This window comes from Embiotoca jacksoni, unplaced genomic scaffold, assembly GCF_022577435.1.
Source record: "Embiotoca jacksoni isolate LCO1_2020_lvr unplaced genomic scaffold, fEmbJac1.0.p SCAF_25, whole genome shotgun sequence".
Lineage (NCBI taxonomy): Eukaryota > Metazoa > Chordata > Actinopteri > Embiotocidae > Embiotoca > Embiotoca jacksoni.
The window spans coordinates 5,251,174-5,271,141 of record NW_027185376.1 but is presented as its reverse complement, the minus strand read 5'-3'; the positions used below and the strand labels follow the sequence as shown (position 1 = coordinate 5,271,141).

At 46.7% G+C, this 19,968-nt stretch overlaps 1 protein-coding gene across 1 annotated transcript; it reads right to left on the bottom strand.

Moving 5' to 3' along the window:
* Positions 1 to 1,886: 1,886 nt before the first annotated feature.
* Positions 1,887 to 13,324, bottom strand: ptchd1 (patched domain containing 1). The gene is given in 5 exon segments (XM_069159750.1): positions 1,887 to 3,563; positions 3,936 to 4,642; positions 8,886 to 9,321; positions 9,323 to 9,601; positions 12,415 to 13,324. Coding segments are annotated over 5 exon segments (2,937 nt in total). The 5' UTR covers positions 12,829 to 13,324; the 3' UTR covers positions 1,887 to 2,462.
* Positions 13,325 to 19,968: the final 6,644 nt, after the last annotated feature.

The following is a 19,968-nucleotide window of genomic DNA, read 5'->3' as shown; positions in this document are numbered from 1 at the left end:
CAGTGGAAGGACTGTCATGAACTTTAGCAGATATTCACGGTCCACTCACAATGTAGGGGGGAAAACAAAATTGGTGATCCCATGTCTTCAGGTCATTTATAATTCATCCATGTGCAATGAGGGAGCAAGCAGCAGCACACAGGCCTTAAAGGTCCCACATTTTTACACCTCTGGTGTTTTAGTTGCAGTCTTTATATCCACAAGAAGATCATTTTGTGGTTTTAAGAACCGTACAGATCAAGTAACTATAGTTTTACTTAAGATGTCTACCAATAACAGGCTGTTTCTTTACGACTGGTTGATATTAACGACCCTCTCTTCTGATTGGCTGACGCCAACCACAGGTTTTCTGTGATCTTGTAGCTGGCGATCTCCACGACCGAATGAGCGCTCTTTGTTTTCTTCCACGTAAAAAGGCTGGAAAGTTTGAAAAGAAGGACGGGCGGACATTTGGTATACGCAGGGGTTTGTGACATCACAAACTTATGGAATTCCCGACAACTCGTCCAAACGGTGCAGTAGCTGAATCCGGCCCGTGTGAATGAGAGTTTTGACACTTTCGCAGTATTTATACAGCAACTCGACCTGATTTATAATTAAATAAAAATGGTCATTTATTACTATATGGGACCTTTAATTGCCAGCAGTACCAGCCCAAATATTACGCTAACATCGGTAACTAAGATGGTGACTGAAAACTAGACATATTAATTGTAAAAGCAGAAAAATATATCTCAATTTCACACTTTACTGCAGATCATATATTTTTCAGATGCCTTGCAGGCTAAAAAACATTGATTTAGCAAACCCCTTAATTTCCAGAGCAGCTTTGTCTCTGACATGAAACTCTGCAGCTCCATACTGTGTCCTACTTTACTCCATAAATTAAACTGCAGTGGAAGCAGGAAAAACAAAACACATTTGGATTGACAGCGCAATCGAGTGTGGGAGGTGTTGTTGGTTTCTGGCGGACTCACCGAGTCCTGTGAATCTCTTCCCCGAGGTCTTCAATTTTAGATTAGAACCGATGGGCAGTTCGTTTTGGAGGAAAAAGGACGTTTTGTGTTGTAAAATGAACCATTACTTTTAGTTAAGTTTAGCACGACGTCCGCGCCAAAGATGCAATTCCCACAAAGGTATAATTTCCCGACAGTCTACCTCTTTCTATGGAATAAGTAGCAGCGGCGCTTTGAGCACAGACTATATTTAGAAAGAACCATATTGCACCCTGTAATTGTGTAAGTAGCGTATTCTACAAAGGACGACGCAGCCGTCACAGTTAGCGATTCCCTCCCAGCTCGTGCACGGTGCTCCCGGGTGGGCAGCTCGTGTCCTTGTCCTACTGATGGTTGAGGCGCCGGCAACAATACTTTCATTCAGGCACTTGTCAGAAAGGAGCACGGATTTAACAATAGCAAACACTCCCACACACCTTCCACTACCAAAGATGAATTCAGGAGTATAAAAGCAAAAAGCTCGCTTCCCTTCGGGGAAGGGGGGGGGGGTTGAAAGAGATTAACACTTTCATTTCAACTCACGTACAGATCTGAAGAAAAAAAACAACACACCGGTTTAGGTGCAGAGACGGTTTTGTATTGAATGAATTGGCTCTCAAAGCGTAATAAGAGTGTGACCTTTCCTCGTCACGTCAGCTCTGAGCGATCGAACTTGTGAAGCATCCGCGTCGAGATCTTTCAAAAAGAAAACTGAAAATTAAAAGCATTTTGTGGACGTTCTGGTGCCCAAATTTGCAGTTACGGTTCAAATGCCACATTTGGACACCTATTTGATTCACAGACTTCAGAAAAGTGTTCAAATCAACAGTTTCTCTGCTCATTCACGTTACCGCAATTCTGCCGTAAACTACAAACCACAAACCCTTCAGCTCACGTTTCCTTAGACTTTATTTGTCCAGCATCAAAGTAGAAATACTCGGGTCATACAGATGATTGCCTCATGTCATTGGAGCTGTTTTTGTGCAACTTGATATGGCGAACAGATAGCGGTAGCCAGACGACGGGATTGGACCTAGAAAGCAAGTCTCGGAGACAGTGAAAGAAAGTGTGACACTTCCTCTGTGATGACATCGCATCCAGGCTTGATCCTCAACTTCTGATTGGCTGTTTGGGGGGAAGAAAACCTCATCCGCATGCCACACAGCGCTAGCAACAAGCAGGTAACCATGGATACGCTGCATTGGAAACCTGTCTTCCTCTCTCCTGGTCTTCGTCAGCCTGCTCTTGTTTTTTCTCGTGAGCTCCTACTCCTATTTTCCTTCCCATCTCTGCTCCGTCACACCCTCCATTTTTTTTCCCCTCTCCTCTTCGCCACTATCAGCATTCTCGTCAGCAGCACGCTCAGCGGCCGCCCGCCCGCCCGCCCCGCAACGAACTGATTCCCGGCCGGCAGTCACCGTGGCAACACAGGGGCCGAAAAAAAACAACAACAACATCATCCTACGCTCAGACGGTGGTGATCTGGTCGACCACTCGGGTGCTGTCGTTCATCTCGACGCACTCCACCTCCTGCCTCTGGCCCTCCCCTCCGGTCCGGTCGCCTTCGCTCTTGGAGGGGGGCAGGAAGGTGAGGAGGGTGGGCAGGAACGCCAGCGTGTGCAGGGCCGAGCAGCCGGCCGTGAGGGTGAGGCAGCGGAACAGCGTGCGCGTGAGGTTGGAGCGTACGGAGCCCACGGGCAACAGGGCGGCGCCGTAGCAGACGAGCGTCTGCAGGGAGGGCACGCCGTGCCTCTCGAGCGCCACTCTCACCCAGCGAGTCCTGCTGTCGCCCCGGCCCGAGGCGAAGCCGCAGAGGAGGGGGCCGCTGCAGTCCGCCGAGTGCCCCAGCGCCGAGATCAGACACAGCACGGACATGCAGTCCAGCTCCACGCCCCACAGGGTCATGAAGCCCAGCACGCCGAACTGGACGGAGAGCAGGGTGAGGCCGAGCCACACGGAGACCAGCGGCTCCACGACGGCCAGCGAGGACAGACCCAGCAGGAAGAGCACCGCCAGCAGTGAGTGCCGCAGGGGGGAGCTGACCGCCGCGGCGTAGCGGTCCAGGTACACGAAGGAGGGGTTGAAGATCAGGAAGCGGACGCGCGAGGTCAGCGACAGGCGCCGCAGCGTGTCCAGCAGCACCGACATCTCCTCGCGCTTGTTCTCCGTCGTCTTGGCGACCAGGAAGATGCGCGAGGCCGCCACGTCGGGCTCCTCGCCCTGCCCGCGCTCCGCGAATATGATGTCGTCGGCGAAGTGGGCGAACTGCGCCTCGCGGAGGAAGGCGTGCCGCAGCGTGCGGGTGAAGTTCTCCCGCGGCTGGCTGGTGGACTGGTTGCGGTCCGACAGGTAGCTCAGGTACGCCTCCAGCCAGCTGATCCTCTGGAAGCCTTTGGCGTACTCCAGCAGGTCCCGCTGCACCGAGGCGTTCCAGTAGGGGGCGCTTTCATAGATGTAGAATCCAATCACGGGGGAGTACGAGCTGAAGTAACGCTGCTGGGCACGCGTGTACAATACCGTTGCTGTATCCATGGCAACCAGGGCGCTGGGGTCGGAACCCTGGGTCACCTGTTGACAACGGAAACGCATTCGTTACGCTCGGGCGTCTTGCATCGGGTGTAGAGACAAAACATAATCAGGAATATACCAGTCAGCTAATGGCGAAGCCAGTCATTGCACTTTTGAGATATTAATTTCATCATTAAAAAAATATATATATTTTTGGTGTTATGGGTAATCACAGCTCACAGGCCCGCTGAAGAGGTTGATGCGACATCATGAGGAAGTTTTGGGCCCCTTATAAATCCAAATTCATTAACATTTGTTTCAGAGATTGTTATACTGATTATGTACATCGTTGTGTGTGCGTGTGCGTGTGCGTGTGCGTGTGTGTGTGCGTGCGTGTGTGCGTGTGTGTGTGTGTGTGTGTGTGTGTCTCACCTGTAAGAAGCCCATCAATCCGAAGGAGATGTAAACCAAGTACAGCAGGACCACAAAGGGTTTGACGTAAGTGTTGGTGATCCAGTCTCCGTAGCAACGGCGTACGCACCCCAGCAGTAGGTGCGAGTCCTGAGGGTGGGGGTCCGCGCTCGGCGCGGAGAGCGCGAGAGGGTGCGGGTGCGTGGAGTTGGCCACGTGGGCGTGTCCGTGCACGCCCGGGTTGCCGCTGTTGGCGGCGGCGTGCGGGTGCGTCAGGCTGGGGTTCGGCGTGTGAGTGTGACCGACCGCGTGCTCCGGCGGGTTGGCGGCTTGGGCCTCGTCCTGGTACCGGGTGTACATCAAACAGCGGTACCAGGCCGGTTTGGAGTCCAGCCGGTCCGGTTTGGGGACCCGCCGGCAGAAGCAGCCGTGTCGGTAGCCGGTCTCCAGGTAGCCCGTGAACACCAGACAGGAGCTGTAGAAGGACAACATGTAAACGTAGCTGATGGTGACGGCCAGCGCGGCGGTGCGGCAGAAGAGCCGGACGGCCTCCATGTTGGTGAGCGGCGAGGCGGCCAGGCCCAGCGTCATCAGGTGGAGCATGGTGGAGCCGGAGAAACGCAGCATGACGTCCTCGAAGACGCTCGCCACGCGCTCCTTCACGTGCTGGTCCTCCCGCGTACGCCTCCACGAGGACAGGATCTCGAAGGAGCCGAAGAGCCCGTGACCTGAAAAAAAACAAAAACAAACAGAAGTGAGTCGAATCAGAACAGGCAAGAAACCATGAAACAATAGTTTCGGTTTTGAAGGGATTATTAATATTTACACGCACAGCATGACTCAACGATGATGATTTATGTGTCATTGCTTAAAAAGGCCCATTTAACACGCCGGTATAATCTGTTTTTCTATTACGACGACGTACGTAGGCTCTTTTGTAGCGACGGAGCCACAGAGATTTAGCACACGTTGCGTTTTCGGCCGCAGAAAGCAGCTATTTCGACTAAAAACGCTCTTTTAAACTGATTGGACGCGACCCTTCTCAGAACCAAACAACACGAAGAAACAAGCGACGACCGGTTTGTGAACGTAGTAGGAGAATTTCGCAGTTTTAATATCCAGATATTTCCCTTAAGAGTTGGCGGACACCGAAAACGGAGCGCTAAAAGAAGCACCGATTTTGCAACTACAGAGTCACAGAGTCACGTGACAAAAACTTTCCGACCGATCACGTTTTTCTCTCCCTTCAGGCCGTGCGATTGCACCGAGGTTGCTTCAATTTATTCATTATGATAAATCCCGGCGTTGTCACAAGGAAGTGTAATAACTGCTCCCCTCTCTGCATAAAGTCGCACCTCCGTCCTGTTTGAAGTGGAGATGGATGAAACGGCACATGTGAGACACCATGAAAATGCAGTTTTCTTGTGATGTTCACAACTCCGGTTTGCTGCAGCAGCAGCAGCATCATCACCCGGGAACACAACTCGTAGCCAGCTCTCGATGAAGAGGCTGCACGGTTGAAAAGATATATTTATTTTTACTGACCCAATCAGTGACCGGTTTGCATTAAATGCGAAGGTATTACGCTTCCGTCCGTGCGTGAACTCATGAACGTCCACGCGCGTCCACGCTCATATGTGCAGCAGATGGTTTTCAATGGATTTTTTTTTTTTTTTTCCACCCATGGTTGCCATGGCACCCGTGAGTCACCGGCGACACACACGCACACACACACACACACACACACACACACACACACACACACACACACACCCCTCCCCTCTCCCCCTCCAGTGACCTCACCACGGCGGAACACTTAACACCTTAGCAGAGGCGCAACGCACCGACACTTCAGGCGTGGGCGCAACGGAGAAAGTCTGCAGATCTGTGGCGTGTGGCGTGTGCGCGTTTGCGTGCATGTGTGTGTGTGTGTGTGTGTGTGTGTTTAAGAGAGAGAGAGGTAATTAGACAGTGACTAACGGAGAAAAAGGTGGGGAGGTTAACGTTGCCAAGAGAACATGAGAGCAAAAAACAGAGGCTGGGGACAGAACTATTCAAAGGATTTTCATATTTACCAGCTCGTGACAGACACACAAAGACAAACACACACTTACGCGCACGCACGCACGCACGCACACACACACACACACACACACACACACACACACACACACACACACACACACACACACACAGGTCCAGGCGCAAAGACATGAAGAAAAACACAAAGATGTTTCCTTTGGCTGAGAGTGGTTTCAGTAATTGACACGACTGTTGGGAAACTTTGAAAAAAAAATAATCAGGGTTTGGTTTGTTGGTTTACGGCAGGAAAGACGCACAAACACACAAACACGCAAACAATCCTACTGAGGAAGATAAACAAGTTCATGAAAAAAAAAAAATAAAAAAAAAAAAAGAAGCAATCTTTCTCTCTACTTAAAGTAAACAAAACCTAAACCTAACAAAATAAATGAAAAGGTGCCTAAAAATTGGATTCAGATGAGTCAGCTAGCGATGCGAATGATTACAACTCTTTTTTTTGTTTTCATTCATCTGACAATGTTATCTACTTATAAAATATCAAACAAAAAGAGTGAAAAATTATCCCATAAAGATATATTTTTGTTGTGTCCAAAGAAACTTAACTTCACAACATTATAAAACAGAGAAAAGCAGAAAAATGAGTCAATCAGAGGAGCTGCAGGTGTTTTCTTTCAAAACTGACCTAAATTGATGAATCAATTATCAAAACACAGGTGCTTTGCAGGTTGTTATATTATCGCTGATGACTTCAGATCCTCCTCATAAAGTCTCCCGAGGTAGTGCAGGCAAGATGTCTCTGATGATGATGTCTCCTAAAGCAGGTGGCAAAAATGGCCTTAAATGGTGGCTGATTTCTGTGTTTACTTTCTGTCGGACTTGAAAATAAATGTTTAAAATTCACATAATTTTTTTTTTTTTAATTCTCGTGGCATTCGCTCCTCGTTTATATCGAATCTCTACAACGGAGCTGGAGCGACGTTAGCGCGACCCAAGAAGAGCCACAATAATTGGAAACAGGTGGAAAATAACCCGGAATAATCCTTTAAGATCATGGATTCCCCCCCCCCCCCCCCACCCCCTTTGTACACAATCGCACAGCTGGTGAGTTAATGGATCAGGATATTAACGGGTCGTGTTTCTGATCCCGAAAGACGTTTCCATGTTGTCTCTGCTTTGAAATATCCTGCGTTTTCCTCCCTGTTCCTAATCCTATCTTTTCTTCTGTAGCACCGCCACAACCTTCCCTCTCTCCTCACACTTCCTCCCACCTTTTTATTTTCTGTCGGCCCAGTTGCATTCTGAAAATTCCTCCCTCCCTCCCTGTCTGTCTGCCTGCCTGTCTACCTGTCTGCCTGCCTGTCTGTCTGTATGTCTGCCTGTCTCCCTTCCAACTACAGTTTAAATTCATTTTCTACTAAGAGACTCTGTGATCTCAGCCTGCCTTTGGAGTGATGTTTCAGAGCCCCTCTCCGTCTTTTCTGTTCCAGTCTGCAGCCTCTCCTCCTCCCCCCCCCCCCACTTTGTTTCGTCTTCTCCTCATTGCTTCTATTTTTTTTTTTTTCATCTGCGTCCAAACAAATAAACCAATTTACGAAACAATTTTAGCATTGAAAAAAAACAACAACAACAAATGAATACACCAACACGGATACAACTTCACTGTCCCCTTTTTAATGTGCAAGCTGCAGCAGAATTAAGGATGCGGAAGGCAAACAAATTAAACTGTTGAAACAGTCGGTTTGTTAATCTGTTGATGGATTTTCTTACTTTGGGAAATAAAGATCTGAGAAAGAAACAAATAAATTGCTGTAAGCTGATACTGCTTGGCAACGCTGGTAATGTTGCCATCACTATGAATATTTTGGGAAAAATCTTCACCAAAGTCACCAAATCTTCAACGAAGCCTATTTAAAAAAACAAACAACCGATTAGATTCAACCATCGGTGGATGACAGATTGCAGGAAGTGGCTGCAGTGCACATAGATGAATGATTTTAATAAACTATTGAAAATCATTGGTGGAAGATGAGTGGTGCTCCTAGAAAACCTGAAAGCCTGAGGATGAGGAGATCGGGGTGGATGGACGGGACAACGAAGTGTTGGACTCTAGAACAGAGGACTGCTGTTTGATTCTCACGTCCTATCAACAGTCAACATTGACCGACTACCGAGGTTCTCTAATAAAAAGTAGTTATTTCTAATACAAAACAATCAAGTTGCGTTTGTGCCTGAACCTCAAGACATCTCAACCGTAGTTGGTGTCGTATCAAAAACAGTATTTCATCATTTGGATGGCTGTAATTTTAAAACAATTTTGGAAGACATTCGATGCTCACGTGTCGTGCACATGAAGGAAATGATAACCGAGGTAGTTTGTTATTAAATTTAGAAGACTTATTAGGATATAACTTAGTTTGAACTCTTCGGGTTTCAGCAGATTTGTTCCCGATTCCACTCCAACTTAAAAAAAACAAAAAAAACTTTCCCTACAAACCTTTAGTTTAGTTTTAGTTTTTGGCCCCTAGTCAGAAATTGTGTTGTCAGTAAGTCAAGTTCATGCCCTACTACTTGCCAGTCATTTTGATGATTTGTCTACTTTGAAAAGGCACTCAGCCTCAGGCGGGCATCTGCCAAAATCCATCACAACAGGTACCGAGAGCAGCCGGTGAACACAGGCAGCCTGTGATAAAAAAAGCGATGGCAGCGTTCACCGTGGCTCCCACCTGCCACGCATTAGCATCACTTATCTTTGATTCCTCTGTGCTTTTATCTGCTGTTGTCGTTGCTAAGACTTCCCTGCGCTCGACTACCGTCGCTGTGTCTGACCTGAACGTTGCAGAAAGACCGGTTTTCAGACAAATGGGAGGATTCACAATGACTCAGTGAAGTTTGTGATGTCATCGGTGTAAATATGAGCTTTAAACCTACCGAGCATGACGAACGGGATGCCCAGGTACGTGGAGTTGTAGGTGGCCCCGGTCAGGTTGAGTATCCCAGCAGCGGTGAGGCCCGACAGTGTGATCGACAGCAGCGCCAGCAGTCCCAACCAGGGTTTGGACCTCACGCAGTCCCTCATGGAGCAGCAGAGGATGGCCAGCACCCCGCATACTCCCAAGCTTGCCAACAGGGGGCGTCGCGCCAGCACGGAGGAGAACTGAAAGTCTGTCCTCAGAGAAGACGAAGTGGAAGGGTAGAGCCCCAGCTTCGGGTGCAACGCCGCGAAGTGCTGCAGCTCGGCGCAGAAGGCCTTTTCCCACTGGCCGGCCACCCGGTCCATCAGGCTGCCTCGGGCTTGGAGGTAGTAGGTGAGCTGCAGCGCCCTGGCGGAACGGACGCCCTCCCCCCGGGCCCCCGTCCCCTGACCCCCGCACCGCCCCGCCGGGACCCCAGCCCTGCACGCCGCCCAGCTGGTGGCCGATGTACGCCTGCCGCCCGTCTACCAGCTGCGTGATCGGGTAGCGCAGGATCGGGACCGAGCGGTTGGAGGCGCGAGCCGTCTGGATGTCCTCCATGGCGCGGATGATGTCATCGATGATGCAGACGTTCTTGTCGTCGGGGAGACAGAGGTAGGAGAAGGAGTAGTTGAAGCTGTTGAGGCCCGTGGCCGGCACCGTCACCTGCATCTGGTAGATCCGCCTGTGGAGCTGCGAGCAGACAAAACAAGAGAGAAAGAGTTGTGTCTTCACTGAGATCCACCATAAACTGTAGGAGAGCGCAAAAGTTCTCCTTCTGATTCGCCTTCGTCCTTCGCCTCCACTTCCGCCATTTGTTTGCAGGAAAAAGAGGCTGAGATGTGCGGGGGAGTGCGTCTCACTCAACAGAGTAACAATGGTCGTCTCAGAATCCTCCTCCGTTTCTATGGCAAGAGGACAACACTGGCAGCATCCACCAGTGCTGGTTACTAAGCAACAGGCCTGATGCCAGTCTCTGCCACAGTGAACATGGGCAGAGCTGTCTCCCACCTCAGAGTGCTGCATTGGCTTGAGAAAAAGGAGAGTGTGTCTGCAGGAATGTTTCTTCATAAAGGTCTTGTAATTCATTGCACCAATCCCCTTTTTTTTTTAAGATTTATTGTAAGATGCAGACACTGCTGCCAAATGATTGCATTATGTCATTATTACTGTCAGAACAGACACTACATTCATAGAAATTTACTCACACGGCAGCACTGGAGGCCAAGTTACAGGATCATTTGGATTCATCCTCTGGAAATCTTGAATATCGGCACCAATTTGTGTGCAAATCAACCGGTAGATGTAGAGATATTTTACTGGATATGTCATTACTTTTACCCAACTGTTGCCAATAGATAAAACGTAGTAGGACCATGAAAGGCCTTATTTTTTTTATCCTCTGGGTTTCATGTATGTCTGTACCAAAATGCATCCCAATCCATCCCATATTTGTAGAGACTGGACTAAAGTGTTGGATAGCAGTTGTCATAGCAAAAAAAAAAAAAAATGGTGGTTAGTTTATCATTTCTGAGTCCCTGCTGTTGCGGGTGGTGTATTTATTTCTTTATTTAATTGGATACAGCGTCACATGATACCAACACATTTGCAGCAATGGAAATCTATAAGATGGAGATGGTGCTTGAAACATCAGGGGTAAAGGTCAGGTTATTTTTACTTCCTCTGAATCAAAGAGAAAGGTCATCTAAAACGGACTAGTTTGAGCTGACACTTAATATTTTTACGACAGTGAAAGAGCTACCAACAAAACCAACAAAAGCTTAAAATTACAATCTCGACGGTCTCTATTTTTTTTCCCATTTGGCGATAAACAGTAAACTGCAGCTGTGGTTTTTGGACTTTCACGGATCCGATACCATACTGCCCGTGTGACATCAGTCAGTTGGCAGTAAAAGAGACATCCTGTTGCGATAGCTTTCTCCTGCCCTCTCTGGTGAATTAATCAACACTGGGTGATGGAAAAAAAAAAAAATGCGGAGCCGAACTGTGGACTGCTCGTCATTTTTTTCCGCGGGACTGTCGACACCCAACAACCCTCATTCAGTTCATAATACTGCAAACACGGGGTTTCAATCAGACCGGCTCGCTCACCGCAAGATTCACATAGTGGCTTACCAGACATTTAAACAAGTGGAAATCTACGAGATCATGACTTGAAATATTCCAACACAATGCAGTCAATGAGTGTGACTCACAATTCTTACACTTATTTCAAAATGGAAAAAAAAAATAAAAAAATCCTGTCTGGTCCTCCTCTTCCCTCTGATCACTGATATCTCTCTCTGAGCCGAACACATACTGTAAAGCTTACTGCATGCAACAAGTTCATCCTCCAAAGGGAGGTGGAGAGACTATGTAAGGAAACGAGAAAAAAACAACAACAACAACAAAAAAACACGATACGTAACCGTGCGAGATTACGCAACAGTGGATTTCTCCTTTCACAACCCCCTTCTCTTTTAATGCGCGAAGCTGTTTCTCTCCCGCAGCCTGTTGCCAGTAAATGATGCAGATCCCTGGACCGAGCCTGTCGCTAAATGTAGCAGTCCTCCATAGGCTGTGTTACAGTAAAGTGGGTCACAACAACAATGTTTGACAAACCCCCCCCCCAACACAGAAACATTCATGGACCGGCAGCATTTACAAACACAGCCTAAATAATACAACTCCATGCCTGGTCTGCAAACTCCGATTAGGGCTCCGTAACTTGGTGAAATCATTTGGCTGATTGCTCCAGGGGAGTCAACCTAATGCTCCTAACTCCACTTAAGGTGTATCAACATAGAGACAGAGGTACTCTGTAATTAAGATGCTCTGCTTCGTTAATGTCCATCAATCACTGAGAATGACGACAGCCTGCATATGTGCACTGACCTGCGGATGCTGACCTTTACCTCAGTGTGTTTTTCTGTCTTTCTTTCTTTCTTTCTTTCTTTCTTTCTTTTGAATGCTAAATCCTGCAGATGCACCGCTGCCTCTTTCTGTGATGAATTTACTGTGATTTAAAGGGCACCCAATAGGAAAATATTCTACCTTTCAAGTGTTGTGTTTTTAGTTGCCATTTTGCCCCGGGGGCTTCACTGAGTCCTTGAATCACTTATTGCGTGTGTGTGTGTGTGTGTGTGTGTGTGCACTAAAAAAAACAAAAAAGACCTCTTAAAGATTACAGGTCATCTTTCAAATGTCCTACTGGTATGAGGTCATTCCTCAAGTAGACTCCCTCCAATAAATATGTATTTTTCATCTGCTTATTTGCCTTTCTTTGTTGTTTTTTTTAAAATCAGTTTTATTTGATCATGACGTTACTTTTACGCACTTTCCGTTCGTTCGTTTTTTTTTTTTTAAATTTTTTTCTTTTTAAATTTTTCATTTATGAGGTAACTTGTGAGTAAAAAAATCTGCAGTCGTGCTCGTTAACTTCACAACAATTCTTCGGAGAAGTGATTATTCCGAATGTGTCACGCGTTGCGCGCGCGCGCGTCTACCTTCAGTACGGTGTCCAGGTGAAGCGGGTCCAGCACACTCCCCTTCCGGGTGGTGACGATCACGCGCCCGTAGCGGCCCGGCGTCTGCAGGTCGGAGTAGAGCGCGTGCTTGGAGCGGTTCACGGGGAACAGGCTGTCCACCAGGTTGCCCTCGATCTTGGCCAGGCTGTGTTTGGGCGCGAGCAGGCTCTCCACGTCCTCCTCCACGCGGTACCTGCTGAAGCTGGCCCCCAGCAGGATGGAGAGCAGCACGGGCGCCGAGGCGAAGAACACCGGGTGGCTCGCCACGAACCGGCCCAGCGCGTGGAAGGAGGTCCTCAGGCCCGCGTGCAACACCTGGCGCAGCATCCTAGCGCGCGGCCGCGGCTCGAGCCTCTCCCACCGACCGGAAAGCTCCGGAGCACTGCCGAGCATCGGGGGCTGCCGGACGCATCGGCGGGCTCAGCCGCTGTCAGCCGGGAGTCAGGCAGGTGACGCCGGGCGCTGGGGAGGATTTGTCCCCCTGAGCAGGAGGTCACCAGCCGGGGAGAATCCAACCCTCCTCCTGTCACGGGGGCGCCCCTTTTCCCGGGCTTCTCTCATCCGCTGGAGTAACGCAAAAGACAGAAAAGCTGCTAAATGAGCCGGCATTTATCTGCTCTGCGGTTAGAGAGCACGTTGGTAGCCTACTTTAGATTTAACAGCCACTACCCCCGCTGCGTTCCGCGCCTTCTGCAAGCTGCATGGCTCTGTGCGCAACAGACCCAAAAAATAAATAAATAAATACATTTTAAAAAAAAATTTAAAAAAAAATCCTCAAGTCGTCTCATAATTACACTTGTTAAGCCTCTCCCCCAAAAACTGCCTTAAAGATCCCAGCGTTAGTTCTGTTTGTGACACGGAAGACGCACCGTAGTTGGACTCCGCCGGAGCTGTACATACCTACGGAGAGGGAGCGGGGGGGGGGGGGGGGACCGACCCGGCGATGACGGAGGTCCTCGAAGACGCATTCAGACCGAGACGTTATCCTGCCGGCTGTCCGCGCGCCCAGCTCCGCCCTGCATCTTGAAGTCGCCAAAACAACCTGATGGGTGGCGGAGTTGGATGGAGTTGGGGTGGGGTTGGGGTTGGGGATGGGGAGGGGGTTGGGTTGGGTAGAAGTCGCAGAATAAGTGACGCGCCGTGCACGCACCGGGGGATGCCGGCGGAGCTGCGTGTCAAACCAGCCTAATCTGGGTTTCCTCTGCGGCAGAAGGCTTTCTGTCGTCCGTCCTCTCCTCTCCTCATCGCCCCGGTGCCTTTGGCGGAGCCCCTATTCGTCTGTCAGTAATTACCGGCTTTCAAACCGGGGACCGTCCCCCCCCACCCACCCCCTCCTCTCTCTCTCTCTCTCTCTCGCTCTGCCTTTTTCCCTTTTTTGATTGCACCGCCCTCACGACCCGCTCCAAACCCCCCCACCCCCCTCCCGTCTCCGCCCCGCCTCTCGCTTATCCGCGCCGCTACGATGCAGAGAAACAAACCACATTCACGCGACCGTACCGGAGAGCGTTGACTCGACGTGGCACATGTAAAAGTGGGGTTGTTGTTTTTGTGTGTGTGTGTGACATTAACGTTGTCTGCTTTAGATTTGATTCTATGATCTTTATCATATTTACAGGAAAAAAAAAACAAACGTGTTGCTCTATGATGCCACAGCCTCAATATTTGGAGATATTTGCAGCTTTAAAGGAATTGAAATATAAAATTGATTAAGCATGACAACATATTTGTATCTTCTCGTGCAGGATATAAAAAAAAAAAAAAAATGCACATTTGATTTTATAGCACGTGATGGTGTGACCCTCTTCATATTTAGCGCATGTATTCATATTACATGTCCTTGTCGCAGATGCTTTAAGTATCCCTGAGGTTTGCTGTTGTGTAGCCCGTTGCCACGGAAACCAGACAAATTACTGTCTTTTTTTTTTTTTTTTTTTGGTGCTCTTTCTCACAAGCTCCCGTTCCTATGGCAATGATGATGCCATCCCCCCCCCCCCCCAAAAAAAAAAAAAAAAAAAAAAAAACACACACACACACACACACTCTGTTACACACACCTGCTGACTCCCAATCTGCTTGTGGTGTGGAGGTGTCCTGTACAGTGGCATAAAAAGCAAAGGAGACAGAGAGAGAGAGCGAGAGAGAGGATAAGGCAGAGGGAGGAGAAGATGTGGAGATTATAATGAGTGCAGACAGACCAACATCACACTCTTCTTCAGTGTGTGTCTGTCTGTGTGTTTGGACCTGCGCGATCTCATAGCCAAACCGGCTTTGTTCTGTTTTTTTTTTTTTATGGGACCATTAATGGCTCCTTCTTCTCCCCAGATATCATAAATCAAGGCTGTTTTGGATTAAAAACAGACACACACACACACTCACCCTCTCTTGATTTTCCGTTTGGATTGATTGAAATGAAATGATACAGGACCAACAAAATTAGCTTTTGCAACGAGCTTTGCAGAAGAACTACAAAAACAAAACAAAAAAAAGGTTAATGTGCTTTGGTCTCAGCTACTATAACTTGTTTGCACCGTCATTGGTCATCGATTCACAGCTCGCGTGTTTTAGAGCGGTGGCAGAAAAATCTTACGTTTCAGTGTGTACACACACGCATCTTTATTACGCAATGGTTATCAGTCAACGTAATTGATTTATTTAATAAAGATGATGTAATTGTGACGAGAGGCATCTTCGCTGAATGTCTCCGTTTGTTTGTTTTTTCCCCCTCCAAGTCTGTAAAGAAGGTATATTTTCTGTCCGGCATGTTTTCCTGCTTGTATAAATTACACAAACGGTCGTGAAACAAACAGCAATATAAACTTGCGGATGACTAAACAGATTTAAGAAATCGGAAGATTTCTTTTTAAATGGACCAACAAAAAAACACTCCGTTTGAGGACTATTCATCAGCGCTATCCTTTAAATAGATACTGTACAATGTCCTGGTTCAACCACTCAATCCACAAGTGGATAAACCAAGATGTGAAGACGCCTGCTGAAAAAAAAAACACATCCCGCGATCACCCTCCCCTCCCCAAAAAAGAACTCCCATAAAAAAAAATAATAATAAAATAAAAAAAAGGAAAAATGCAAGGAAACAACATCTACATGCATGTTCTAATCCATTATTCAATTAAGCCTCAATTAGCCTTTAATCCCCATTAGCAGTCCAGGGAGAGATGAGTGGCGAAGGAGTGAATGAGTAAGCGTCTCCCCGGGGAGGAAGGAAGAGCTGAATAGAAAATGAGAGACTGCAGAGATATAGGGAGGCTCGGGGCAGTTTCTGATAACAAAAGTACTAATTAGTGTCGCTAAATGATTTACAGAAATCAGAGCGGGGCGCGTGAAGGATGGGAAGAAGAAGGTGGAGAGAATGAACGAGTTCTTTGAAAGCTGGTCCACTTATTTTGTATTTTTTTGTATTTTTTTTTTTGCTCAGGCTATTTTCTGCACCTGCAGAGTCGAAGGAGATGAACATCCTCCCGGGGTTGAAAAACTGCAGCCAACAAATACACTTCTGCACCGTGACGGCACACGCAAGATGGACAGACGAGGGGAGCAGGACGGGCAGCCCGGGAGGAGAGCACCTTTTTAAGAGTTCACCGGGGGACAGGCTGTCATTTGGTGCCTGTCCCACCTTTGGACGGGTGCATTTAATTTGCCCTCATGTCTGTCCATCTTCCCCCTCCGTTATTAAAGAGATCTATATGGACGCCAGAGCAGATATTCATGAATAAGGCTCGTCGCCCAACCGTCCTCATCTCCCACCTCTCCCGCCCCTCCACACTCCCCAGTCCATCTGTTTTGGTGGAGGCCATCCATTAATAAAGAGTCTGTCCTTTCATTTCTATTTCCCCCTCCTTGTGTATTATTTATTTAACCATCTATCCCCCAGTTTTGGTGGGCAGCAACGGTCATCCGATTGGGATGCAGAAGATCCACCGTCCTCTGAAGACGATAGAAGCTACTGGAAGAACGTTTGATTCCCCCCCAAGAAAAAATATATAAAACTCTCCGTCCAATGAAAACTTTATGTTGCAATATAAAAGTACTTTTTTTTTTCGTGCGATTCATTTGCATTTCAAAAATTGTTTGGCCACACAAAACACAAATATTAAACGGCGGAAAAGCTACTTTTTTCTGGAAGGAGGACGATTTTCTGAGCGAGGATATCGACGAATCACATTGTGTGGAAGTGGAACGGACGTCAAATCCAGGCTGTATTAAAAAACAAAAAACAAAAAAAAAAAAGTGGACGTAGCTTCCAGGTTTAATAAAGTGGGGCCAACGCGGAAGAGCCTCAAACTGCAATACCACCGAGGGCCACTGGGGGTTGGCTCCAAAAAAAGCCTCCGGCTCCATAGACTTCCATTCAAATTCTCTCATGAAATACAAAAATCAAAGAATTTTTTTTCCACGAGTGATAACAGTGTAATTTGCACAACGAGGCCATCGGGATAGTTCTACGTAATTAACGTTTAGATGAAGTAGAGTTGGTTGTAAGCAGTCAACAGTGTCCATATTTGTTTTTTGTTTTTTTTCAGAAGAGTGAGCTAAAACAAACGCAACTGCGGAAAAATCGTTGCTGGTACGAACAGTTTTGATAAGAAACGTTCTCGGTGGAGCGTTTCGCATTCTTCGCGTCACGCTTCGCGCCATCACGCCGTCTGCTCCGGCTCGCGCTCGCGTCAGTCCCGTCGGCCCTCGGCTTAACCGTCTTTCATTTCAACCTTTTCATTTGTTTTATTTATTCTCCGTCTCCTCCCAGCTATCCGTCTTTATCTTCTCTGCTGCTTCGGTCCGTCCAGTCCCAACATCCACCCGGTGGTCGGCAGCGTTTGTAATTTCCTAAATGTCATTTGGACATTAGCGCGTGAGGCCAGGCAGGATGCTGTGATGGAGGAGGGAGGTCATGATTGGGGGGGGGGAAGGGTGGGGCGGGGCGGGGGGGGACGGACAGTAAAGTCGTTTTCATGGCCTCTCAGAGACCCGAAGATTTGATTACAGTTACCGGCCAGAAACAGAGAAGATAAATGCAGATAGATGCGGCATCACGCGCTCCTCTTTCACAACTGCAGGATGAGGAGCCAGAAACAGATAATGACTGAGGCAGCTGGGCGACACCAGCTTGATATAAATATTACTGGGAGGGGCCCAATGATTTCAACAGTACCAGAAGAAAAAAAAAAAAAAAAAAAAAAACTAATTAGCTAAAAGGTCAGAGGGTGTTATCTATTTTCACCTCTCAAGAAACCTAAATTTAATCTCAACACCGTCTGAAAAAAAAGGGCTTTGGGCATATTTTCTCTGCCCTCTATTGGACAGAAACAAAACTGCATTACTGGAAACAATCTGTCGACCAGCAGCATCAACCGCTGTGATTTCTTTTGACTAATAGGATCGTTCACCTTTTCCATCACCTCCACTTTGGGAGAATTTTTGCGGACACCGAAGACAAAGGTTTCTTTCTTCTTCTTTTTTTTTTTTTTTTTTTTTCCCCCCTGCTCTGATCATCGGTCCATGTTTGAGCTCACGGCTGCAGAAATAGCTGCAGCTGTTTGAGCTGACGATGTTGCAAACTGACATCCACTCAGAAGCCCTTTGCTGCTGGGTTTGACGTGGTTTATATCCTGGCGCGTAAGGGTGGGAAATAAAGATCAAAAAAATTTAAGTTCGACTGAGAAACTGTTCAAATAAGGGAATTTGATTGTCTGGTTTTTTTTTTTGGCTAATTCAGTTACTGTATTGATGCAACAACACTGCGCATGAAATTATATATTACAGCTTTTTCTTGTAGCGAGATTTCTGCAGTACTATCATGAAACATCGAGAAAGTTCTCAGAACATCCAACCCCAGACTGGCAGGATTCGCTCCCTTTGGATGGTATTTTGTTGGCAGAATCGTCTTTTGCACACCGACGAGTGAGAGATTTAAGCCGGCAAAAGCGTTCGACTGTTCGTGGCCTCGATTTATTTCAACATCAATCGAGGTGCTTTTAGAAAATTAGTGTAATGAAGCTTTCAGTCTCTCGACCTTTATCAGAGTTAATGTTTGACAGGGGGAGAAAACAATGTCACTGAAAACAACTGTGCTTTGTCTCGGCGATAACAAGTGCAGTTTCCGTGGTAGGAAATAGATATAAAACCCAATATAATCAGTCGCATTCAAAGCTTTTTTAAAAAAAAATTGTATTACACGTAAAAAAAAAAATATTAAGAAATGCATTTTTTTTTTTCCACTTTGAATGTTTTGACTCCGTGGAACCTTGAGAAACAATATAAAAATACAAATCAATTGTGGTGAAGTAAGAAATGAAACATGTCGCCTCCGCCACATTTTCCAGTGATTCTCAGCCTCGATCTTTGCCCCTCTGCGACTTGATTTACTCGCGTGTGCAGACTCGGCGCGGCTTTGTTTAACAAAGAAGCGATGCGGGCGACAAATCAGCGCTTTAATCACCCGAGGTGTCATTTTTAAGGAGGCCATTAAAGTAAGATTTATCAGAATTCGATGATGTAATGGCACAGCGACAGGCAACAAGCTCATTATTAACTGCTTCACCGTCGCGGAGCATCGAGCGGGCATGACTGCACGATTTTTGGTTTGCACACACAAACATACGGAGGCGACCTGATAATAAAAACCAATCTGCTCAAATCACATGCAGATCAAAACATAGTGACCGATATGAAATGCTTGTAAGTACTCAAATTCTGAAATGCAAGTTTGTAAACGGAGTATTAATGACATGAAAATAGTACAAATGTGAAGTTGAACTAGTTTTATACGAGGCTATATATAATATTAGTTTTTCAAGTAAGCTGCATCAACATTCAGTGCAATTGGAAGTATTGTATTATGTATTAATATAATTCTGTATTTTTTTCGCAAGCAAACATCTGAATTCCTCGTCGTTGGTCCCCCACAAAATGTTTCGAGCTAACCTTCAGTAATAATAACAGGAAGTGATATTTTACATCACAAGCATTAGAAAGCACTTAATATGTGGCATTAAGCATTAACTCTAACAAATTCCCAGCTTGTGTTAGTTTCACAGTATGACTCGGCAAAATGGTCGAGTGAAAAGCTAATTTGGGCGATTTCAAGAACAGCGTGATGTTTGACACGAGAAATGAATTAAATCTACGTTTTAAAGCTTGAATCTCACTAAACTTGGTCGAGTTTACAGTTAAAATAAACTTATCATATAGCTATGATAAGCCAGCTTCCCCCATTTTGAACTAATGTTTTCAGCCCTGATTTTATTGTTTAGTGCAAATTTGCGACGTTCACGAAGGATATTTTGGATGTTTTTGAAATGAAAAAAAAATTAAAATCAACATCATAAATGTGGTTAAAACTTCGTCCAACGTATTTGTGTTTTTGAAAATGATTTAAAACTTTACAAAATTCCTCAGAAAACCTGTTAAAAAAAACAACAACCTAAAGTTGGACTGAGCACCGATTCATTTGGAACAAATGTTATTTTGCTTTAATATTTCACATCTTAACATGCAAATTTACAAAAACAACAG